A 24,532-nucleotide genomic window follows, 5' to 3' on the forward strand; every position below is an offset into this window, starting at 1 on the left:
GTGTGTTTGCATGATGGGCTAGCATGTGCGTGTGTTTGCATGATGGGCTAGCTGATGTGGATGTGATGTGTGGGTTCTCACACCATTTGCACCCTGCATGGCATGGATTTTGCAGTGTCAGGGCTGCAGGGAGGTGGCCAAGCAGGGTGGTCCCGGTCTAGTGAATGGGTTGCTATGAGGCTCACGACCTGGATTTGCACCATTTTGAAGCCCTGTGTCCCCTCATCCACCAGACATGGACTCGAACATCCTGCCCTGTTGGGAAGCCACAGTCCCATTTTACCCCTCGGGCAATGTGGCTGGGTTCCGCTCAATGGATCAGGGAGAGACTGGAGGCTGAAATCCCCCCGTTCCGATTACCCTCTGCCTTCCTCCGTCCCAGGCTGATCTCAGCAACTGCTGTCCCATCAGCCCCCAGATCTTGCCCTCATGGCTGGCACTCGAGGTGGGGGTCTGGCTGCACTCGGAGCAAGGAGGTGACTTTAGGCCAGGGGATGTGCCTGCATCAGGGCCCTGCCTTGGAGCCAGCCAGCCCAGGGGTGAGTGGCAGGTGAAGGCAGCATTGGTCAGACTGGCTGATCTGAGGAGAAACCAGATTTTGTGGCTTCACCCCAGGTATGTATGGGGGAGCTGAGCGGAAACAGATCAGGGTGCCCCCAAACCGCTCCGTGCCAGCCCTGTCCGTGGCTGGGCTCTCCCACGCTGCTGCGGGAGGGGGCTCCCATCCGGTCATGTCGGCCTGCCCCGGGTGCAGTGCCCAGTGATGTCCCGCAGCAGCTTGTCCTCGCGGGGTGACCAGGGCCGGGCGTAGCTGCCGCGCTGCAGCAGGATGCGGTTGAGCGTATGCTCGTAGTTGACATGCCGCCGGGCCATAAGCAGGTACTCGCGGCGCTCCAGCAGCTGGGGGCAGTCGCAGGCGTTGGAGACCCACACGTACTCCCGGTGCACCAGGGGGAAGCGGTTGCGGTAGGTGTGCTTCACCTGCACGTCGTAGCGCATCTCCTGCCCGATCGGCCTCTTGGCCAGGATCCGGGCCCGGAACACTGCGGGGGGGCGAGAGCAGAGTCAGGGGTGGGGCGGGGAGAGGGGGTGGAATGGGAGCAACAGGCCAGGTGGAAAATCAGCTGCCTTGCCGGTGTTGGGGAAAGGGACATGGGGCCCTTCCTCCTCCAGGGGGCACTGGCTCCAATCCACCCTGGGGGGGGGATCTGGCTTCCCTAGGGTGTTGGGGAAAGGGACATGGGGCCCTTCCTCCTCTAGGGGGCGCCAGTTCCAAGCTGGCCACAGAGTGTGGGGGGACTGGCAGGCTCAGGGGGTGGGGAATGGGACATGAGGCCTTTCCCCTATAGGGGGCGCCAGCTCCAGTCTGCCCCACAGTGGGGAACTGGCTGCCCTGGGAATGTTGGGGAGTGGGACATGGGGTTCCCCGCTTGGGGGCACTGGCTCTGATCCAGCCCAAGCAGGCAGCCAGGGTGGCCAAGGTTTTTTTTATGTGGAGCCAGGCTCAGTGCCCACCCTGCCCCGGCAACCCCTTCCTGCGGTCTCCTGGCCTGTTCCAGTCATGAGTGGTCCCTGTGCCTGCCCCTGGCCCCTGTCTTGTTCACACTCAACCCCCCCGCAGGGGGCCGGGCCAGGGCTCTTACCAAAGTCACTCTGGCAGTAGTGGCGGATGCGCTGGGACTTTCCCTTGGGCGTCTGACACCTGCCGCAGCTTCCTACAGGGCACAAAGCCGGGGCAGTCAGTGGGGGGTGGAGAATCGTTTAGGGGGGTGCAGACAACCCCGCTACCCTGCCCGGCAGCTGCATGCCCCGGCGGAAGCTCCCAGGGCCGAGAGATGCTGGGTAAGGTCTGGGGTGGGACAGACGGGGATGTGGTGGAGCATTAGCAGCCCTGCTGGGGGGGTGGGAGGGAGTCTGCTGTCCTGGGGACAATAAGGCTGAAACCTCTTCCCAAAACACGCACACACACACCCCCGACACCCTCTAGCTCCCCGCTGTGGGGCTGCCTGTAGCCGGGGGGCGCAGACGGGCACTGGGTGCCAGTGACCCCCCCATCCGCCCTCCCACGTGTTCGGGGTGTGGATGGTGGGAGAGGGTCTGGCTGTCCAGGCCAGGAGGGTTTTGCAGCTGGGGAGCAGTGAGTGTTGAGAGCCCTCCCCGCCGGGGCTGGTCCCACACCCCAGCAGCTGGGGGTGCCCTATGGACAAATGGGCCTGGGGCAGGGGGATGATGTTTAGCTCCAGATCCAAACTTCCCCCAGGGCCCCAGGGGCTCGGATCTGGGGCTTTGGTTTGGATCCCGGCCTGGAGTCCCTCTGGGATTGGGCACTTCTCTAGCCTTGGCCTTCCCCCCCTGCCACCCCCATAGTGCTATATCTGCCCGTCACAGCAGAGCTGGGATCCTGCTGACAAGGTGGCTTCCCCTGGGCTCTGCAATATGCCCCCATGCGGTAGCATCCTGCCCCTCTCCTGCCCCAGTCCCCTCCAGAAGGGCCAATCAAGGTACTGTCTGTCTGTTCATCCGGGCCAACTGCCCGAGCCCCAGAGGGAAGACCCAGATGGGGACAGAGCAGGCACCTGTTTGAGCTGTGTCTGTGGGTCCCTGCCAGGACCTCTCCGTGGTTGTGTCCCTGATGCTGAGGTGAGTGGGGGGCACCAGTGTGGTCCAAGGCCCAGGCTGGGGCACGCTGGGTGGGTCCAGGTTGATCCCTCTGGGATGAGGCTGTCGCAGGGGGCTGGAGTCGCTCTGGAGGTGCCCGTGCTGCTCTCTGGGTAGCCAGTACTCGTACTCAATGCCCGGGTTCGGCTCCTGGAACAGGACCTGCTTGGCAGGGGGAAGACGGAGAGCTGCCTTTGAGCCCACCCACCAGGCAGCATGAGCCCATGTCCCAGTTCCCACCTGCCAGGGGGCGTACAACAGGCCCCCAGAGAGACCCTACAATAACAAACCAGGTGTGCACACATGCTGGGAGAAGTGTGTGTGTGTGTGTGGGAGGGGGTATTCTCCCATGCACCGGGGCCCCAGGGGTGTTGTGCTGTCGGGGCACCAAGGAGATCAGCCTGTGAAGGGGAGAGAGATGGGGAAACCCCTTAGTCTGTAAGCCCTGGTCGCTCTCTCCTCTAGCCCCCCTCACCATGATGTGCAGATCCTCCTCTGTCGGCCCGGCTGCCTCGAGGGTCTCGTGATTGTCCGGGTCCCGGGCATAGTGCACCGTGGTGCCTGCCACCTCGTACGCGCCCGGCCAGTCGATGGCCCAGTCCCCGTTGATCACGTACCTCTGCTCCCCGTTCATCAGTGCTGCAGAGACACAATGGAACAGCTCGAGTGAGAGAGAGGGAGGGCTGGGGGGAAGACCGGGGTGGGGTACAGCATGTGGGTCTGCTGGGCTTGGGGAGAGGAGGCACCGTGGGATGAAGTTGCAGATGGTGCAATGGCACTTGGACTGTTGCTGTGCCATCAGGGGCAGGAGGATGCACAAAGGGCTCCAACCCAGCACAGCTGGGCTAGGCAGTAAGATTTAATGGTTAGAGGAGGGGGAGGGAAGTGGGGTCTAGTGGTTAGAGCAGGGGCGGGGTGGGAGTCAGGACTCCTGGGTTCCTTTCTGAGCTTGGGGAGGGAAGTGGGGTCTGGTGGTTAGAGTGGGATGGGGTTCTGGCAGTCAGGACTCCTGGGTTCTGGCTTAAAGGCACCTTCCCCGCCCCAAGCACAATCAAGGACAATCTTCCTCTTCCTGGCTGTTGGGCTAGAGAATCACTCGAAGTGGAATCATTCTGCGGTGGGGTGCGGAGCCATATGAGGCAGGGCAGGGCTACCAAGAGGCCATGGGGTGAGGATGGCTCCTCCTACCTAGGTAGTTGCGGCTGCGGTCGGTGACCTTGATGTGCATTGCCCCTGCTGGGATCCTCGTCACGTTCTTGTACCCAAAGAAACCTATAGATGGGGGTGGGGAGACAGGAGTCAGGGGCATGTGGGAGGCTGGTTCCTCCCGGCGCTGCAGTGATGCATGGGCTGAACCCAACGGCGCCACCCCGGGGGCAGCAAGAGGCGAGCTCATCCTGCACGACTCCCCCGACTCGTGTCCAGGGCAGGGAAGGAAACGAAGGCTGCGGCGTGGTTTGGAGCTGGCGGGATGTCGGTTTCACATGCACACGCAGGCATGGGGGGCACTGGATGGCTGGGGAGGGCTCAAGCGGGGCAATGGGCCTGGGGATCCCTTCTCTCAGGGGTCACCACCTCCAGTCCAGCTCTGAAGTCACCATCACGGCCACCCCAGGTGGAAGCCCTCGACAGCAGCCTCTGTAGAGGTCCAGGACTGAAAGGGGCTCAGGCGGCCCGAAGCCCCCCTGGAGGGCAGGGCTCAGACACGCTCTAGGGGTGTAGAAGAAAGCTGGCCCTGGCACTGCCCTGTGGGCAAAGACCAGCTGTCTTCTGGGATCTTCGCACTGATCATCAGCCCTTTTTCCCATAGAGGCCCCAGGCCTCTTCTCCTGGCGTCACTAGGGCGTGGCTCCCTGAGCCATGCTAGCATGCGGCTGGGCACCCTCCTCCCCTCCCCTGCCGCTACTCAAGGGGGGCCTGGATTATTTGCTAAGCCACTAGCAAGCCTGTTACGGCACAGGGAGGGACACAGTGGGCACTGGAGCCTGGCACCACAGCAAACAGTGTTTTGCCTCCTGCTCCTGGAGCTGGTACCCCCGGCCATGCCAGCTCATCTGCTCTATCAACTGCAAGGCTTGGGAATTGCTGTCGAGCAATGGGGTCGCCCAGTTCCTCCCGGCCAGTGGGTTTGGGGTCAGGACGAGGATATGGTGCCCGGAGGGGGAAGGGACTGGGCTGGCACAGTGGGTGGGGGTGGGGGCAGGAGGAGCATGCAGCGGAGACAGGGAGAGCGCGTTGAAGCCAAGAGCCAAAGCATTCACCCCTGGAGAATCAATCACCGGAGGAGGGGAGCGCGGCCCGGAACACCCTCTGCACGAAGAGGCATGAGTCGTTCCTGCCATCGCACAGGCCGCAGGCGTCGCTCCGAGAGCTGGAGCCCAGGATCCCGTCACAGCCTGCTGTCTGGGGGAGGGGAAAGCAGGCATCAAGGAGGGCGAGGCAGCTGCACCGAATATCCCTGCCCAGCACGGGACAACCCCCAGAACGACGGGGGCTGGGTCAGCCCTGAGTGCTGGCACCTCCCTGCATTGCCAGGGCTGGAACTCCCCCACCTATGCCCCTTGCCTGAGCCGTATCCAGCATCCCTCGTTGCCATGGCGTTGGCCACCCCTTGGGTACGAGGTCCAGGGCAAACCCCCCCTCTGCCTTGGTACGCCAGGCACTGGCAGACAACGCAGGTCCCAGCCGGGGTCTCCCATGAGCCCATGCCCTGCAGCCGCAGGGAGCCCTACCAAGCACTGGCCGCTGATGCAGAGATCAGGAGAGTCCAGGCTGCAGCGGGTCCCGTCCAGCACTCGGCCGAAGGTGTAGTAGAAATTGTATCCCACCGCCAGGCAGTTCAGGTCACAGAGGTTGGGTGCTGGGGGTCGGGGAGTGATGGGAAGGGAGGGCGAGTGAGAGAGAGGGAAGGAAAAAACGAGATTAAGAGAAGAAGGAGGGATTTCGGGGGGGATCTACCCTGCTGTCAGGTTAGGTAGCGCAGCAGACTCTTGTCCTCGACAACTCCTCCACCCCGGCATGGAACAGCTGTTCTCCACAGCCACAAGAGCCATCCATTGGGGCAGCCTCTGGGTTACTAAGGGCTGTGGGGAGCGTTTCCGGTATCAGGGCCAGGAAACCAGCAGGCCCTGCCGTTCAGCGAGGGTGGCTGGAGAAGGGCCCCCAGGCTGAGAGCGGAGATGCAGTGGAATGGCGGTGCCACCACAGGGGTGGATTCGAACCCAGGACTCACCTCCATGAAAAGGAACCCACTGGTACCTCGCCTGGGTCCCCGGGATGGGCTTGCCGTCATACAGAGAGCACTGCACGGCCCGGAAGGGCACCGAGCTGCCAGGACACTCCTGAAAGGGAAGGGCACAGGGCTGCAGCCTCATAGGGTGACCCGCCTTTCCTTGGCCGTCGGGCATGTGAAGGAGTGGCAAAGCACCGCCAAGTCCCCTCTGTACTGGCAGAGACCAGCGGGCAGGTTACAGTGCACCCAGCAGGGATACCTGTAAATGGGGCAGGTGTGTGTGTGGGGAGAGGAATGCAGGAGGCCAAGAATCAGGGAGAATTCCCATGCCCAGCGCTGGTCTGGATCCCTGAGCTCTGTCCTTCCAGGGAGTCAGATGAGATGTGAGTCTTGAGATCAGAACAGCAGAGGAGCTGGGCTGGACAGTACAGGAAGGAACCACAAAGGGTCTGCCACCGAGACGGGATGGAACACGATCCAGTTGTGGGAGCGACGGACAAACCTTGAAGGCGATGGTGCGGAGAAGGGTCCGGCCACTGACCTCCACCCCTCCAGTGGCTGCAAAGCTCACGCGAGGAGCAGATGGAGAAACTGAGGCACAGAGAAGCAGGACCTAGCCAGGGCCAGCGGCAGAGCCAGAACGAGAACCCAGGTGCCTGCCGTCCCGGTCTAGCACACTGGTGCCTCGCTGTGAGCTGGCAGCTCTGTGTAGCTGTGGCCTCATGGGGAGGCCACACGGTGGGGACATAAAGTGATTCACATGCACCCCTCCCCCACTCCAGCCACCGTCGCTCTGGTGCACACTCACGTGTAGCTTGCACACTCGGTACTGCCGGGGCTCCCCCGCACACAGCTCCTCTTCAGGGAACCTGCCGTAAAAGCACCTTAGCGCAGCGGTTCCCAAGCTGCCAGGCCTTCCATCGGGCAGGGGTCCCATCATAGGCCCTGTGCCCTAGGGAGGGGGCCAGGGTGGGGGGGGCAGGGCTGGCTCTGCTGCGCCCGTTTGGGGCAGGGATTCTGGGGTGGGGCATGTGGGATGTGGGAGCTGTGACAGTTCGCTGGAAAAATGTGTGGCGGCATCACTGGGGCACAAGGAGAAAACAAAGGGGAAGAAAAAGGTGCCTGAAATCCCAGGCATGGCGCGGGGCCAGACGCCTGCCGAGCCAGCGGTGCCCCCCAGGGCTAGCCAAGGTGAGCACTGACATCCCCACGAAGGCTGAGGCGCTGGGGGAGCAGGGCAGATTGCGCCCTGAATCATGCCCTATCTCGCCAGGTGCCCCCCTGGCTACTCAGGGCAGAGAGAAGGAACCCGCTCACCCACAGACGCTGGCCAATGGGCACAGACAAATCCACAGGCCTCCACCCTGCTCATGTCTGCCTGGGATCCCAGCCACAGCTGAGGATCCCCAAAACGGGACTGGTACCACAATGCACCGCCCCACCCCCCAGCAGCTTTCCCTTGGGCGCGTGCGTCCTGGCTTTCAAGGGACCATTGGGATCATCTAGTCTGATCCTCAGACTCAGGTTGAGCCTTGTCACTTGGAGGGAGGGGGTGGAGATAGGAATAGTTGGGGGTTGCGGAGCAGCTTCTTCTGCCCACGTTTAAGCTTTCTTATTTCTCCTCCTCCTAGAAATCAGGCCAAGCCTGTGTATTTTCCATGCAAAATGTCAAATGAGCCTTAAAAAATTTCATCCACAATTTCTTGTGGATGGGAACATCCAGGCCATTCTCCCCACCTCCCAAAAAAATTAGTTTCCTTCCCCATTTTTCTATGGAATTTTTCAGATTAACTAAAAATATTGTTGTTCTCCTTCCCCCACCCTCCAAAAAAGGGAAAAAACCCGTAAATCAAACATTTGTCATTAGAAACCTCCGGCAAAGTTTCAATCCAAATTAAAATGCAAAGTCGTGGGAAATGCCCCAGAGAAAAATATGTTTCCATGAGAACCTTTCGGGCTGCTCGAGAAATCAAACCTGTTCCTTGGATCCCTGCTAGCTGGACCCCGGAATCCGGGCCAGTGCTTGCCCAGGACTGGCACAGCTGGCCATGCTGGGCACAGGGAGGGTTAGGCTGATGGGCTTTGGACAGAACCAGAGGTGGATTCCTGGGCCTGCCTGGAGTGGAACTGGTGCATGTCACTGTAGCAGGGTGCATTGCATAGGGGTCATTCGCACCCAGGGCAAAGACACCCCTATGTCCCACATCAGCACTGGGCCTGTAATAACCAGGCTGAGATGCCCTGTGTCTGGGCCCTGGGGGAGGACGCTGTCATGCCTGTTCCATGTACAGTCACACATGCCATGGGGAGTGGTTCTCATGGACCCCACCGCCCCCCAGCTCCCTCACTCACCGGATGCATTTCCTGGTGCGAAAGGAGGCACCATCCCCACACGTACTGGAGCAGGCGCTCCAGCCTCCCCATGGTGTCCATTCCCCACGGCCCGGCTGGCGCCGATGGCGGGGCTGAGGCTCCAGGCCGAACACCAGGGTCCTGCTGGCTGTCCCCTACTTAAAGGAAGATGACAAAGTCACCCCTCCCAGATGGGCCAGCCCCTCCCAGCCCAGGCCAGACCTAGGCCCCTCCAGTTATACAAGCGATATTTCCCTTAGGGGCCCCCCGACCCACACCAGGAGGGGTGTCTCAGTCCCTCTTCCCCCATTTCCCCCCTGCCCCACACCAGGAGAGTCTATTGGCCCCCCCATTTTCCCTCTGCCTCACATCGGGAGGGGCTATCTGCCCCCAGATCTTCCCCTGCCCCACAGAGTGAGGGTGACACCAGAGCATCAACCACGTCCATCCATTCCCTTTGCCCTGTCGCCCACACGCCCAGCCCAGTGCAGAGATGGCAGATCCCCAAGAACCTTCCACGGCCCCTGGAAAACCGCTGTGCAGCTGGTATGGCCCCCCGAGCTCCTTGCCAGCGGGGCACCCTGGGACAGTCGCCACGAGGGAGAGCACAGCTGCAGCGCGCTGGAGAGAGCTGCTTCCAACTGAACAATGGGGGAAGGCAGGCTGGGAGTCAGGCATGTGGTTTCCATTCACGGTTTGGATGGAGGCCACGGGCAGCTTGTAGCTGTAACAATAAGGTCTGAGATCTGCCCAGTTTGGGCCACTCGAGAAGGCTTGGGGGATGGGGGGGTGAGTCCGGGCCACATGGCTTCTCTGGGGGAGTCAACATCCTAGATCCTTCTCACCCCTTTATTTTTGCTGGGCAGTTACCATCATCCAGTGAATCAACCCTCCCCCTGCCCCCGCCGCCCCCGCCTTCCCCAGCCCTTTAATTGTCTCCTTCTCTGGTTTCTGTCCCTTCCACTCCTTTCCCTGAATCCTGGAGGATCCCTCCAGTGCCTGCTTTATCTCTGCTCCAATGTTTGGAATGAAGATTCCTTCCTGGCTTCCCATCCTCTGGCTCCCCCCCAGCCAGGCCTGTCTCCCCAGCCAGTCCCCTTCCCTGCTCTCCATTGTCCTTCTCAGACAGTGGTCAGGAGGGGGCAGAGGGACTGGCCCGGCAAGAAGATAGACGAGCCCCAGGCTGGAGAGTCCAGAGCCAGATCTGGATGGGAACTTCCCCAAAGGGGGGTGGGGGAGCTTGGATTCACCTTTCCGTGTATTGCCCCTGGCTAAGCAGCCCCAGGGGAAGCGGGAGAACATGCTAGCAGCCTGCAGGAGTGTGGCTCATGAGAGCTCAGCCACCACGAGAGTAAGATAGATAGATAGATAGATAATCTCTGTTACACTGTGTTCCCTTTGCCCAGAGCTGGAGAAAAGTACATAAGGATATAAGAACGGCCCTACTGGGTCAGACCAAGGGTCTGTCTACCCCGTATCCTGTCTGCTGACAGTGGCAAGTGCCAGGTGCCCCAGAGGGAACAAACAGAACAGGGAATCATCAAGTGATACAACTCCCTTTGCTCATTCCCAGCTTCTGGCAAACAGAAGCTGGGGACCCCATCCCTGCCCATCCTGGCTAATAGCCATTGATGGACCTGTCCTCCGTGAATGTATCTAGTTCTTTTTTGAACCCTGTTAGTGTCTTGGCTTTCACAACATCCTCTGGCAAGGAGTTCCACAGGTTGACTGTGCATTGTGTGAAGAAATATTTCCTTTTATTTGTTTTAAACCCACTGCCTATTAATAAACCTGTTGCCTATTAAAAGCTGGAAGGAACCTCCAGGCCCAAATTAGTTGCTGCATCTCTGGGACTTCCAGCTGCTGCATTCCTGGGGTGTGGTGATGGAAAAAGCAGGAATGCAAATCTCCTCCCCTGCACTGCACACAGATTCACATGCACAGGCACACACATGTGCATGTAGGCACACACAGAACGCCACACACATATCGTACACACACATGCATGCATGGGGTTTTGCAGGACTTGTACTACACACATGCCTGCCTGCACACACACGTGCACATGGCTGCACGGGGGCCTGACCACCGGGAAAGCCAAGTGCCAGAAGCCGATGAGAGATAAGGGGCTGGGCTGTGAGTGTAGTGCAGAGCATCCCCGACGTGGAAGCTGACCCACAGATGAGCTGTGCCAGGGTCCAGCGGTCGCCCGCTCTGGTGGCAAGCTACAGCCTTCCACTTCGGGCCTCTTTGATGCTCCCTGGGGCAGCCGCCACCCCTGGCATTCAGCCAGACCCTTGGGGCTCAGGCCCCCTCTCACTCAAACACACCCTGGAACTGTGGGAAGAGTGACCCATGCAGGAGACCTGGGGGCAGATGCACCCAGGGTCTCATTCACGGATTCCCTGCAACCTCGTGCCAAGTGACACTGTGCACAACTGTTGTGACCGGAGAGCATTTGCACCAGGGTGCGGAGCTCTGCCGTGCCCGCATAGTGGAGCCCCTGCCTCTGTCCTTAACCCAGCCCCCAGCCCTAGGCCAGGAGGGATGAGCTCAATGCCATGGGTGGGTCCCTGCCTCTGTGGTTAGGGTGGGGGAGGATGCAGGGCGATTTGGTAATTTGCACACCTGTTACTTCTTGTCTGCAGCGTGTTTCCTGGGGCCTGCGCAAGCCTTCTCCTCCACGCCCAGGGCTGGGATGCCCAGCTCCTGCCCCTCCCCCCCACTGCTGTGCTGGGTTAGATTCTTCCTTTGCTGATGGGCTCCCCTTGTGACACCCTCCCTCTCTCTCCCCCTTGCAGTGCAAATGCTGCTCAGGACGGAGCCAGGATGCCTGGGTTCTCACCCCAGCTCTGGGAGGGGAGTGGGGGGGGTCTAGTGGGTTAGAGCGGAATGGGGCTGGGAGACAGGACGCCTGGGTTCATCTCTGGCATTAACTTGCTGTGTGGCTCTGGGCAAGTCCCTTCTGGGACACAAAAATGCCCTGGCAAGGAATATTACAGCAGTGTCCGGCCACCTCGCTACTTCACTGACGGTCTCTAAAACCCAGCGTGTTCTCCGGGGGAGTGTGAGACGTTTGTACAGATCTGGAACACACAGAATATTGGGTTCCAAACCCGGGGGAGGAGAAACTTGTCACCTGCAGCAGGGCGGGTCTCCGAGCTGACTCAATGCACACTGAGAACAAGTCACATCTGTCAGCTCGGCCTCGCCCTGTGGTAGTGATTCCTCCTGGTAACCCCCAAACAGCGTCACACCTGCCCTGTGCTGCGGCTCACTCGACACCCCCACACAACCGGGCTGATCAGTATCAGCTCCGTGGGCACTCGGGTCCCAGAATGCACTGGGCCCTCTGGGCGCCGGCTGGAGAATCCCAAGGCCCTGGGCTGTTAACTCCGCAGCAGATGCCAGGAATAATGAGCTAAGGGCAGAGCTGGAAATAAACAGGGAGATAAAGGGAGGTCATCTGGCAACTGGGAGAGAAGCAAACGCCCAGGCCTGGCTGGATCAATTCACTTGCTCCCGGACAGGATCTCCCAGGGGTCTCCTATGGATCCCAGGATCTCCCAGGGGTCTCCCAAGCCACCCCACCCCAAAGGGGGGGACCAACCCAGCGACCTGACCCTCACAAGCTGCCGACCTTGCCTCCCTAGGAGCAGACAAGAGGGGAGGGCTGGGTCAGCCCGTTAAAGAGACACAAAGCAGCTCTGGCTGCAGAGGAATAACGCAGCTGAGAAGAGAAGAGACTATTTCCTGTATGACGCATGTGATATGCCTCCCACAACGGAGGCCCACTGCTGCTGGAGATGGGGCCCTGACCCCTTGTGGCTGCTACCGATCTCCCCCCCCCCCCGGGGGGGGTCTGTTACTCCCAGAATCCTGGCCAGGTTCCAGATGGAGGCATTTACATCCTATCTCCCCAAAAATCCCCTCTATAGCTCCAGGGGGAGGCTGCATTGCAGTGGGGGGTGGGAACGGTTGGATAAGGACAGATGAATCTCTATCTGTCAGTTAGCCAGATACAATTGCATTGGGATCCTTGAAAATGCTTAGAGTTATTTTTATTTCCAGAGCTCTGGGAGGGCCAGAGACTCCCATGCTTCAAGGCATGAGCCAACCCGTAAATCACAGGGGTCAGGAAGGAAATTTCCGAGGGGGCAGGTTGTTCCATTATTGTCACTGCAGGGTTTCGCACACCTGCTTCTGAAGCAGCTGGTGCCAGCCCCCACCAGAGAAGGAATGCAGGGCTAGATGGGCCATGGGTCTCGTCCTGCTTGGTGTGTATCTAGGTCTATTGTATGTTAGGGATCGGCAGGATCCTGCAGTTACAGGTGGTGATGCCACGATGTGCATCAACAGGGATAGATATCTGGGGAGATGTTCAGATCTTACATGACCCCTACATTGCTGCAGGCTTGGGCCAGGCCTCAATGTAGGTCTGTCCTCCAATTCGGCCTGTCCACATGGTCTCCTCTCTTCCACTTACCTGAGTGCTGCCGATGCCCCAGCCAACACTCAGCCAGGCCAAGAGCAAGATGGTCCCCAGGGAACTGTGCCTGCAAAAAGCCAGAAAGAAAACTCAACGGGGATTCCAGAGTTTGCCCTGCCCTGCCCATCAGCCCCCCAAATCCCTGCTAAGTGGCAAAGGATCCCACACTCCCTGCCCCATGGAACTGACACAGACCAGGCAAAGGAAGCATTCTGAACCCCCATTTCATGGGGGAGAAGGGGAATTGAGGCCCAGGGGGTGAGTAACTCACCCAATGCTGCACAAAGAGGTTGTGCGGGAGCTGGGAACTGAACTCAGGTCCCCTGGGTCCCAATCCAGTCTGTGACCCACTGCCAGTCACAATGCTGGCCCTGGGCACACCTGAGATGCCACGGGCCGAGGCTGCTGTTTCCCCCAGGCATGGGGGAGCCAGCGAGAAAGGCCAGCCTGGTGTAATTCTGCAAATTCAAGGGGGCTGGAGAAGCAGCCAAAGCTACTGAGGTTGGTCGGTTCTTAGAGGCACCTGGGGGACCAGGGATGGGGGGGCCCTCTCTGGAGTGTGTGTCCCCCCCTTAGTTATCCACATTCATATCTATAGGTGCATGGGAGACAGGATCCCTGTGAAGCAAGCTCAGCTTGGCCCTGGCCCTTCCCCCACTCCCCCCAGATTTCGGCCGGAGCCAGACAAGACACACAGAGATAAGACAAGACAGGACAGCTCAGGTGTGAGATCATCGGGGAGGGGAACAAGGTGGGGTGGATTCCTGCAAGTCGTGGGGGTGGCGGTCTGACTGGAGATGTGGGAGAGGAGGCTCTGGGATGAAAAATGTGGGGCCAGATTTTGACCCTTTTCCCTGCCCCTCCAAATTGGTGGGGGTCAGTTCAGACCATGGGGGGGAGTCAAGCATCCACATCTGGGTTCCAGGCCCAGACCCCACAAATCTGGGGGTGTTTGATGGGGGGTGAGGCTAGGCTCACCCTAAACTTGGGTGAGAGAGCAGAGAGACGGGGCAAAGAGGAGGCTGGACCAACCTTGGAGGAGGTGTGGGGGGAGGGTGAAGTGTGTGTGTGTGGGGAGGGAATGGGGAGGGGGCTGGGAGAAGTGGAGGAGACAAGAGTGGAGAGGCCAGACACCTAGGACGCAGGCTGGCTTCATGAGTCGGGCACTGGCCTGGGACTGGGATCTAGGTTCAATCTGAGTCTGTGCCACTCCCCGGGTGAGCTTGGCGAGTCACTTCTCATTCCCTATGGGCCGTTCAGCTCCTGGCTGCTCTGCCTGCCTGGAGAACAGCCCGACTGGGAGGAATTGCACCGCTGGTTGCTTTGTCCCTCCCCACCGAGCCCCGTGCGGCCCTGGCAGGACAGAGCAGAGGGGAATCCCGCGGTCCCCGCTGGGAACCAAGCTGAAAGTGAGAGGTGAAACCCTGAGCCGCTGATAGAACCGTCAGAGGCCAGTCAAGGGCACTTGACAGCTCCTGCTCCGGGCTTTGAGATGAGTCGTGCAACAAGCCTGGGATGTGCAAAGCAGGAGGCACCCGAGGAACGCCACAGCCACTCAGCAGCCAGGCCTGCACAACGGCTGCCAGGGTTTAGGATTTGTCCCTAGAATTTTGAGACCAGAATGCTTCTAGATTGTGCAGGCTGCTTCTAGAGTGTAGCACCTACCTAGTGGCTAGGAGGCTCATGCCACCAGCTCACCTTGGGTTCTAGAGCATTGCAGAACTCAGGGCAGGGCTCTGGGTGCCTGGCGCTGCACCCCAGACAGACAGACAGATACAGGTACACAGCATCCCTGCCCCAAAGGGCTAGTGATCTAAGAGAGCGCCAGCCTGCAACCCCCCTCCCCCAGGTCAGCCTATCCTGCGTGGTCTAGAATTTAGAACCCATTAGAAACGAGCCGGGTTCCAGAATGCGGCCGCCACAGGCTCACGTGGGGTGCAAGAAGGCTGGGTCCCCTAGGCCTGCCCATGGATCTGGGATGAAGCGACATGTTCACGGGGGGGGGGGTTCGAACTCGGTGGGTTCTAGACTGCACCCCCCTTAGAATTCTTGGAGATCTGAAACATAGAACCCTCCTCAGAACAGTATCCGGTTTGAGGGATTCCATTGCTATGCAGGGGAGAACAAACAAGGAGTTTGCCTTGAAAAATTCTACATTAACCACCCCTCCTCCCACCCCCGGCCGCCCTGGGTTTTCCTGCAGAGTCACAGAAGTTCAGGCCGGGAAAGTCCTGCGGGGCGTTGTCTCCATCCGTCCCTGCTCCCCCTGCGTGCCTGATGCAGGGAGCTTTCACAGATGAGTCCTTACATTGTTCAAAAGATGAGTCCGAAGTGGAACAAGCGGAGGTGCGACTTGGGGTGTTGTTGGGTGTCTGGTCCCTTTGCAGGCCCCAGAACAGAACATGCTGGCCAGAGCCCTGCCAGGATGCCAGCCTGGGGTGGTGATGGTTTCACTCACTGGGCCACACTCTCTAGTAATACACAGGGAAGGAAGGTAGAATCCAGCCCATGGGGCAGAAAAGGCCCCAGTCCCGCAACCAGACACACACTGGGCCTGAATCTCCTCGCACTCACACCAGAGGGGCACAGCTTGGGTGAGGGAAGGTGGCAGGATCAGACCCATTCACCACCCCGAGATGTCCTCTGGATGTGCCAGTGCTGGCGAGTTAATGCCAGGCCCATGTGTGAGAATGCTGGAGGGACAAGGATCCCCAGGTCCTGGAGGTATCCTTGTTTTCCTATCCCCACTGCACGGGAGGTGACCAGAGACTGCAGCCAGCAGATCACCAACCCCTCTGTGTGCCAGGCGGGAGCCGGGTGATTTGCAGAAGCAGGGCACAGAATGTCATTGCAACAGCACCTGGCACACTGGCGGCCCGAGCCAGGCCAGATGGGATGCAGTCTATGTGCAGAGGTCACCCACGGAGTCCATCTGAAGCTATGGGGTAGAGGGCGGGAATTCTCCTTTGATCTCACAGGCTCCGGTTGAACGGGTTTTATCGGAGCCTGAACTGTTCCTGATTCAGTATCACAGCAAGCTGCAGCAGCTGGGGATGCTCCACCCGGGACATGACGGGTTTTACATGTGGCCGGGGGGGACGACACACAGAAGAACCCTCCCCACTTCTAAATAACAGTGAAACCCCCACACCACACCCTGCAGCCTGCCCCCGCCCTGCCTTCAGCAAGCACCTTATGCTGCCCCAGCCCAGGTCAGTTGGAGATCACAGACCATCCCAGGGACCTGCCTCACGTTTGCTGGTTGACATTTCCCTGTGCTGTGCTGTTATTCTCTCTAAGACGAGGGTGGGGAAGGATCAAGGAGTTAGAGACAGGCGAGGACTGGGAGTCAGGACTCCTGGGTTTCTGTGTGCTGACCATGAGCAAATGACGTCCCCGCTCCGTGCCTCAGTTTCCCCATCTGTACATTTGGGGCTAGTAACATTTGTGGATATGGTGGGGCTCCTATGGATAGTGGTCGCCACACGTTTGAAGAACCTTCAGACGACAGGGGCAGATTGCAAAGGGTTAAGGAAGAAATACTCTTACCAGATACTCTGGGAGTCCATGGTCAGCCGGCCGGATGTCAGGCCCTCCTGGCTTTCTGTGCCCGCTCCTCTCCGTCCGCTAATCCTGGCATCAGGTGGGCGCTTTGCCATCCCAGTTCCCACCTGTATCTCCTGGATGCTGGTGGCTTGGGCTCACTTCCCAGAGCAGAGCTGGGAACTAACTTGTCCCAGGTGCCTGACCTTCTCCCAAAGATTTCAGCCTCCAATCAGACCTGAGCACCCGGACGGGGACTTGTGCACGGATGAGAGTCCAGCCCAGCTCCCCTCTCCAGAAACTCCTGCGCTCTCATTCCCAAGCAGCCCGTAGCCTTGGAGTCCGGCCCGTGTAGGCTTGGACGGCGTCCCATGTGCTGATCCTCCCGGGGGCTGGTGCAGGGGGGAGGTGGGGGCCGTGTCGGGGTAACTGGTTCCTGGGTTTAGCTGTCCCAAAACGCTAGGGGAAGGCGGGTTCTCTCTCCCAGCCGCGCAGCGTCCCGTGCGGTTCCTCAGAGAGAAAACTCAAGCCCTTTTCCTTTCTCCTCCCCTTATGTCGTTTCACTTTTTCATGCTCTGATCCTGCCTCCAACAACTGGCGTTAATATTCATATCGAAAGGTGCACATGCCTGTCCCGGGTTCCCACTTAACCCGTCAGGGCCCGTGCTGCAGTGACAGGGAACGTGCCACGGCCGGGCCCTTCCCTAAAGGGAGCAGGGTGAACTGGCTGGGCGAGTCCGAAGTGTTTTCCCCTTTCGGAAGAAAACACTGAAGAAAACCCACTGATTTGTTTCTATCCTGCCGGGTTTGGAGCCAGGGCAGAAAGGGGAAGTTAACCCTTTGATCCATGGCATTTTCCAGGCTGCTGGCCAAACCTGCCTCGGGGAGGGGTTGGGCCCTATCAGCTATAAATAAATACACCAGGCCAAATTCAGAGCTGGTGGAGGAGGGTGCTAAGCAGGCCAAAGCCAGGGGTGACGTAAATGACTAGTGGAAGCTCCTCAGCGGGGGTCACACAGGCCTGCTCCCGATCATGCTTCGGCCCCGGTGTAGATCAGGAGTCACCCATGGGAGTGGATGGACCCGCGTCGGGGTTAGGGAGGTCTACCAACCAGCGCGGGGTGCAAAAGGTGTGCAACTCTCAGTGGTGAGGAGAGAAAGAGGACAGGGTAGGGGGAGAAACTACCCCAGACGCCCTCCTATCCTGCCTGCTGCTCCCCCATCATGGCCCGTGACATTCGCAGGTGGGCCAATCAGTGCAAGTTACACTGATGGCCGCTAGGCCTTGTTCTGTTCACACTGACGCCAGCGGCTCCTGGCACCCCGGCATTTGCTCTTGATTCACACTGGTGCCAATGATGGGGGGGCGTCAGGCCAGTGACCAACCTGCTGCACAGCCTCCCCCACCCCCTGAGTTTGGCTCACTCCCCCACCCTGTGCGTCCTCTGCCAGTGCTAGCGGCTTTGTTGTTTCAATCCCAACTTGTTTCCCGCAGGGTGGAGATCCTGATCCTGCCCGTTCCTGCGGGCCGGGGTTACAGGAACTCCTGAGCTTCCCAGCCCCACCGAGGCTGAGCGCTGTGTGTGCGGTAGGGGATCCAAACCCGGCCGCAGGGACACCTGGCTTCCATGTCGTTCTTCAACCCAAAGTTCCCCTCCTGGCTAGGCCTGTCGGAGGGGGCTCGGCCCAGCGGCTGAACGGCTCAGGGAGGGCTGTGTGGAGGGGCCAGCTCCGCTTTCCCTTGCGCCTGGGGCTCCCCACGTCGAGTGCTCGGCCAGCATCAATGAGACTATTTCACAGAGAGGAAGGAACATGCCCACGTTAACAGGCAGAAGTAGCTCTCAGGAGGCCCGACTCTGGCCCCTTTCTAGCCCCTGGACCCTGCCCCTCTCCCAGAGCTGGGAGCGGAACCCAGGAGTCCTGCCTCCCAATCCCAGCCCCCTAGACAGCTTCCCTGTCCCTGCTCCGAAAGCCCCGGGCCCGTCGCGAGGTAAAGCGAGGACCTGTCACCCTCCCACGGCCTCGCCCCAGAGACTCAGCCCCTTCCTGCTGTGGCCCAGCACAACTCAACTTCCATCCCTTAGATCTTCCGGCCCCACATACTCCCAGGGGCTCCACCCCACAGTCCCAGCAAGCCCTTGGCAGGCGGAGAGCCATGGACTCACCTCACAACACTACCCTGCTCTGCTGGGGGCGCTCGCTTCCCTAGCTGGATGGGAAGGTAGGGCAGATCTCAACCCCCATCCCGATCAAGCAGTGACAGGAGACTGGGGGGACATTTCTATTTCCCCCACCCCTGCTGGAGTGCAACCCCCACCATGCAGGGTTTGAAGCAGCCAGGGGCATGGAGGGCAGGGGATCGGGGGGGCAGTTCTTGGAGGAGCTCAGCTCCCATCAGCCTGCAGGTGCTGAGTGCCGGGGCTGGGCTCAGAGCCCATCCCAGACAAGTTGTTTGTGGCGCCGTTCCCCACCCCACTACAGTGCGAAGCCAGCGGGCGAACCCTGGGAGGTTACAGAGATACGGGCTCCAGCCTTGTCCCCTGCCAGGGCCAGCACCGTGAGGGAGATTCTAGTCCAGGGGGATGCCAGGCAGGGCCTGCTGCCCGCCCCAGACCTTCCTGGCAGGGAGGGCAGAGATGGGGACCAGAGCATCAGGGGCTGGTCCCCTTGCCCCTCGTGAGGCACCAGCTCCTTGAGTCAATGGGGAGAGGGGAGGTCCTGGCTGAGGGTATTGGACATGTAGGAGGGGGCGGGCGAGGCTGCACTCTGCCAATGCAGCAGGGTGATATGGCGCTAGGTGCTCCAGCCACATGGGTGATGTGCCAAATCCTGGCCATATGCCCAGATCTCATTGTACTGGTACCAACAGCCCATGGGCAGTCTCTATGGCCTGCCAGCGAGCTGGCCTGGCCCCATGTGGGAAGGGGGCAGCCGGGGCGGGGTTGGGAGGAATCCAGGATTTGGCAGTGCCAGCCCCAGAGTGCTGGGCTTGCCTAGCCCAGCCTGGCCCACGATCACGGCCCGGCTGGGGAGAAGACCCCCCAGGTTTGAGACCAAGAGCTCGGAGGGATTGTGGGCTGGCATGGGCGGGTTACGGGGGAGAGGAGTGGAGGAAGCTGGACCAGCCCAGGAGAGCTGGGGGAAGAGGCTCTTGTGAAGCAGCATCAGGCATGGCCAGAGCCTGGCAGTGTGAGCTGGATCTCTGCACACTGGGCTGAACCAGGCCCCACGGCCAAGCCCCCGGCTTCCCAGCTCAGGGCTGGGCAGCTCAGAGCTCCCCTGGGGTGCAGGGATCAGGGGGCCAGGGTTCCTTTTTTCTCTTTGCTTATGGGCTCTGAGAACTCCCTTCTGTTCCCACCCTGCACCCTGAATCAGTCCTCCCCAAAAGCCCTGCCTGCCCCCCTCCTGTCCTTCCCCACCCCACAGCCTTCCCCACTCCTAAGAGCAAGCCAGGCCACCAGCCCACTGCTGAGAACAATGGGATAAGGGGGACGGGGGAGGAGGGTAGGGAGTGGCAGTCGGGTAAGTTCTGTGCTGGGCCACACACTAGGGCCAGGGAGTGGGGGCACGAGGGGTTAGGGTTGCCAGTTTTGGTTGGATGCATTCCTGGAGCTTTCATCATATGACATAATCTTTCATTAAAGATGGATCTTTAATTGCTGGAGACTCCAGGACAATCCTGGAGGGTTGGCACCCCTATGAGGGGCTGATGGTTGGGGGGTTTGAGAGACTGGAGGAGCTGGGAAGGATGGGCAGAGCTGGGGCGGGATACAAGGGGCTGGGAGAGATGGGCAGAGCAAGGGGGCTCCACCTTTTGCTGGAATGCAGCTGACAACCCCCCCACACCCCGAGAACAAGGCCAGCGCATGCAGAGCATGCTGGGAAACGGGCAGCTCCTCGCACCTGCAGCTGGGCTGTGCCTTGTTCTCCTGCCAAGGCTGCTTCAGGACTGGGGGGGCGGGGGAGCAGGAGGACAGGAGAGGTCAGGGATGTGGAGGAGGGGAAGGTCAGAAGAAAGGGACGTGTGTGGGGGGGGGTGTCAGGCCGGGAGGGAGGGGTCTGGCCGGGGGTAGACGAAGAGTGGGATGGTGGGGGAACAGGGGTGCAGAACACAAGGCCAGGAAGGACAAAGCAGGAGGTGGGGAAGGCGTTCTTGAGCCTACACGGGGGGTGGGGGATTATGGCATTTCCAGCATTGACTCGGGGGGTGGTGGGGAACGTCCCTCCCACCTCAGGCCTTTGGAAGGAAGATGCTGGCAGGGGCAAGGCTGCTCCCCACCTCTGCAGGAGAGGGCCCGTGGCCTGAGGCTGGGAGAACCTGACCCCAGAGCTCCCCAGCCCAAGGGGACAGAGGGGATCCAGAGCCTCACCCCTTGGAGAGGCAGTTCTGGACACCCTCAGGCCCCTGCAGGGAACTGGGAACCATTTCCTGATTCAGTTTCCCCCACCTGCAGCTCAGCATCCTTCCCCATGGCCGTGGGGCGCTGGCAGTATGGGGAGGGGGTTGGGGGGATAATTAGCCAGGTGCCTGCCTGAAGCCTGCATTCACGGACACGTCAGCACCTGGCCTGCTGGAGGTATGGTGGCCAGCGGCTCCCAGCATGGCCTTGGTGGGACCCACAGCAGCTGTGTTCGTGGAGGGGTTCAGAGACGAGCTCTGCTAGTGGGGGTGGTGAGGAGTCGATCCCAGGCCAGGATTGGGCCCCAAGTGCATCTCTCTTCCAGGAGCTTTGCACCATTCAGCTCTGCTCCCTGCCCCGTAGCACGAGGACCAGGGAGGAGATCGCAAGTGCCCCTTCCCCCAACCACACACCATTAACCCCCAGAACTCACCACTGCGGGATGTCACTGGGGCAAGCAGCATGAAGGGATCCACCTAAAGAGCAGCAAAGCAGAAGTCTTGTTTAGATGGGCTTCCCTGACCAGGTGTCTGTAACCACCTGCTGTCTCTTGTACTTCAGTTGTCAACTCCATGGGCAGGGCGAGCTTTTTGTTCTGTTTGTACCGCACCTAGCGCAGCGGGGTCCTGGTTCGTGACTGAGGTTCCTAGGTGCGACACCAATACTAAGAATAGTCCGTCAGCTGTTTGCAGGCCTCAGCAATAGCTCTGCTTGGTCCTAGACAATGCCATCTCCTGCGAGGCACCACACCCTGGCAACTTATCTATTAACTACCTGGATTTACGTAGGCATCTGTTGTGCAGTGAACTCTTGTAACGATACTACTCAACAAGATGGGATCAGCCATTTCCCACAAAGAACAGCCCTTGCAGTGACACTGTCTAAGGGAAACCGACATGACTGCCAGTCCTCATGCTTCAGAGCACATGCTCAGAGAGGGTCAGGAAGGGACTTAGCTCCAATGGGGAGAGCATTGCAGTTTTAAAAAACCATATGGAGCATCTGGCACTGGCTGCTCTTGGAGGCTAGACGGACTGGTGGAGTGTTTGCAGCCTGCTTTCCAGATCGAGAGAGGAATGCAGCCTTCTTGGATTTCAACCTGGCACTACATTGATGGAATTGGGGAGTTTATTGAGATCATTGGTCCATGACTTGTAAATGACAGGGAAGCAGAGACTATTTTATAGAGTTATTTATCATAGCACCAAGAGGCTCCAGCTGAGGTCAGAGCTCCATCGTGCAAGGTGCTGTATATAAAAGTTAGACAGCCCCTACCCCAGAGAGCTTACAATCTAACCAGCCCAGGCCAAGGAAGGATTGTTATCTTCACTGTACAGATGGGGAAACTGAGGCACACAGCAATGACGTAACTTGCCCAGGATCACACAGGCAGTCAGGGCAGAGCCAGAAATTGCTCCCATGTCACCTGTATCCCAGCCCCATAGCCTGCCCACATGACCACCTTCCCGTCTCACTAAATCGCTGCAGATCCAGATGCTAACAGGGGATGGGGGATGCACCTACTGATTAATCGGACTCTGTGTTGCTTCTCTGTACACAGTGTACTGAAAAGAAAGGGCCCTGGCCCTGTGGCTCAGCACTCAATGAGTTAAAGTTTTATGGTGCTTGTTGTGGGATGGGGAGCAGCTATTCCCAGCCCCTGTTTTGGCTGCTCGCCAACCCTGCAGAGTTTAAAGCCCCCTGCTGCAGACTCCGGGCCAAGGGGAAAGGTGCCCCAGAGACACACCTATCCTCTCACCCCAAACTCCCAAGTCACTGGGTATCAGCCAGGCTGGGTGTGGGTGACAGGGCATGTTCCCCCCCAGGGGCCCCCAGATGGAAAGGAGGGGTGCAGTGAAAGGAGGTGTGTGTGGTGGGGGGAGAACTTGACACCTCGTCTTTGATCCCTTTACCCCACAGGGGGTCTGAGCCCTCCCAGGAACAGTGGGGCAGAACTCCAAGGTAGAGCTGGATTTCCACATTCCAGGGGAGCTGGGGTCTGGTTTAGGCCAGACCGGTGATAGGGAAGGAATCTCTCCCTCCTGCAAAGGGTGTAACGGAGAGGAAAAGTGGGAGGCATTTGCTTCCGCACAGCCCTGAGCAGGGCTCCCCTGGCCCTAGCCCATGATGCTCCTGTGCAGTGATTAACCCCCTGCCCCTTTCACAAGGGCGTGAAATTAACTCTGTGTGTCAATTGCATTTGGGGGCCCTGGGGTGGAGCGAGGAGCCCAGGGTGACTGCAGGAGAAGGAGGGGGCTCCTTCATGCATGGCTGGTTTCTCTCTGCTCCCAAGTGCTTCTGCTTTTATTGTCATCAGCATCCGCAGATGGGTGGGGACCCCCAACCTGCCCCACGCACTGGAGCAGCCCCTGCAAGCGGAGCAGAGAGGCAGCCACCTGGGATTCAGCTCAGTCCCCCCGGCCTGGCTCAGCCTGACCCATCCCTTCCAGCCGGAACCTAAAGGGGCCCAACCAAGGTGCCAGGAGTTGGGAAATGAGGCTCATGCTGGACCCAGGAGTCCGGGGGGGACCCTGCCTTCTAAACAAGTCCCTCTTCTCCCCAAACCCAGATAGCCACCAGGTTCTCCCTGCAGCCTGTTCTCCTTCCAGGAGTGAAAAGCAGAAGGTGCCCCTGTAAACACCAGGAGATCTGGTGTCAGACACACATTCCACAGACCTGGCATCACAGCCCGGCTTGTCCCCCTGCAACCAGCCCCATGGAGGGAGCGTGCACCCCGACGTCGGCCAGGTGGCACCGGCTGCTTGCTGATGGCATGGGAAGACATGACAAGACACTGAGTCACCCCCCTGCTGATTACGTTCCCTTTACTCATAGACTTTAAGTTCAGAAGGGACGATTATGATCATCTAGCCTGACCTTCTCCACAACGCAGGCCACAGAGTCTCACCCATCCACTCCTATAACAAACCCCTAACCTATGTCCGAGTTATTGAAGTCCTCAAATTGTGGTTTAAAGACCTCAAGGTGCAGAGAATCCTCCAGCAAGTGACCCGTGCCCCATGCATGCCCCTTTCATCTCCTTCCTCCATTTCATCCCCTTTCCATGGCCTCTGCCCCATGCGCTTTGCATTCTCTGAGCTGCAGGCGCACAGTGCCTCCCATGCGGGGGCACATGACCCCCAGGAGCATGCTGGGCCTCCCAGAAGGTTGCCCCTCTTTGGGGCTGCTCGACCAGCAGCGCATGCCCATTTCAGAGCTGGTTACCCCATCGCTCCAACAGTGGCACTGCCATGGTAAGCACAGCATCCTCCTTTCACCTCCAGCTCAGCCTGGTAAGATCAGCCCAGCTCCCAGGGGACAAGGATGGGGAATTATTGGAGCTCCTCACTGGGAGCTCAGCAGAGAGGCCCGGCACTGAATGCGCCACGGGGACTGAACTCCCCTCTCCTCCAGGGCAGGGCAGGGCATTTGCCTCAAGGGAAGAGGGGGGCAGCACTGCCCAATTTGTACCATAATACAGATAACTAAGTGCTCACCTACCACAGTCTTGCTGAAGTGGGTGGCCGCCTTCCTTCTCTTGTTGAATGCTGCCCCCTCTCCTCTCTCTCCAGCTACTGCAGGCACCGAGCCAGGGTCCCGGGAGATCTTTCCTTCATTTCAGGTGTTCTGAGGATTGCTTTATTCCAAGGCAGATCCAGGCGGACGACTCGAGCACTGAGATGCTCTTAGTTCAGTGCGGATGTCAAGAACAATAAGATGCTGCCATTCTACAGCACGTTCCATCCTAGGGTCCTGTTGGGCTTTAAATACATCAATTTAGCCCACAGCTCCCCTCCCCCCAGCATTTTGTAGATAGGGAAACTGAGGCACAGCAAGATTTAACACCAGTATTTGCCA

General features: G+C 59.5%; 1 protein-coding gene across 1 annotated transcript; it reads right to left on the minus strand.

Annotated features, from left to right (window-relative positions):
* Window positions 1-724: 724 nt before the first annotated feature.
* On the minus strand, window positions 725-16,480 carry ADAMTSL5 (ADAMTS like 5). Its single transcript, XM_032763627.1, has 12 exons — window positions 16,281-16,480; window positions 12,729-12,798; window positions 8,243-8,397; window positions 6,699-6,759; window positions 5,891-5,999; window positions 5,391-5,518; window positions 4,938-5,061; window positions 3,847-3,930; window positions 3,134-3,297; window positions 2,577-2,820; window positions 1,644-1,715; window positions 725-1,043 (listed from the first exon to the last, which is right to left on the minus strand). Exons 1-12 carry the CDS (start codon window positions 16,388-16,390, stop codon window positions 730-732), a joined length of 1,635 nt encoding a protein of 544 aa, XP_032619518.1. The 5' UTR covers window positions 16,391-16,480; the 3' UTR covers window positions 725-729.
* Between the last annotated feature and the right edge of the window lie 8,052 nt (window positions 16,481-24,532).

Source organism: Chelonoidis abingdonii, chromosome 11 (genome assembly GCF_003597395.2).
Source record: "Chelonoidis abingdonii isolate Lonesome George chromosome 11, CheloAbing_2.0, whole genome shotgun sequence".
Classification (NCBI taxonomy): Eukaryota; Metazoa; Chordata; order Testudines; family Testudinidae; genus Chelonoidis; species Chelonoidis abingdonii.

What these genes read in the sequence shown, in the direction of transcription:
- ADAMTSL5 (XM_032763627.1), bottom strand. Translation starts at nt 16,390, where the DNA reads ATGGCAAAGCGCCCACCTGATGCCAGGATTAGCGGACGGAGAGGAGCG. An exon ending in ACCGAGTGTGCAAGCTACAC is followed by an intron (nt 6,000 to 6,698) that starts GTGAGTGTGCAC and finishes CTTCCCTTTCAG; the next exon opens with GAGTGTCCTGGCAGCTCGGT. An exon ending in CACAGACACAGCTCAAACAG is followed by an intron (nt 1,716 to 2,576) that starts GTGCCTGCTCTG and finishes TGTGCCCTGTAG; the next exon opens with GAAGCTGCGGCAGGTGTCAG.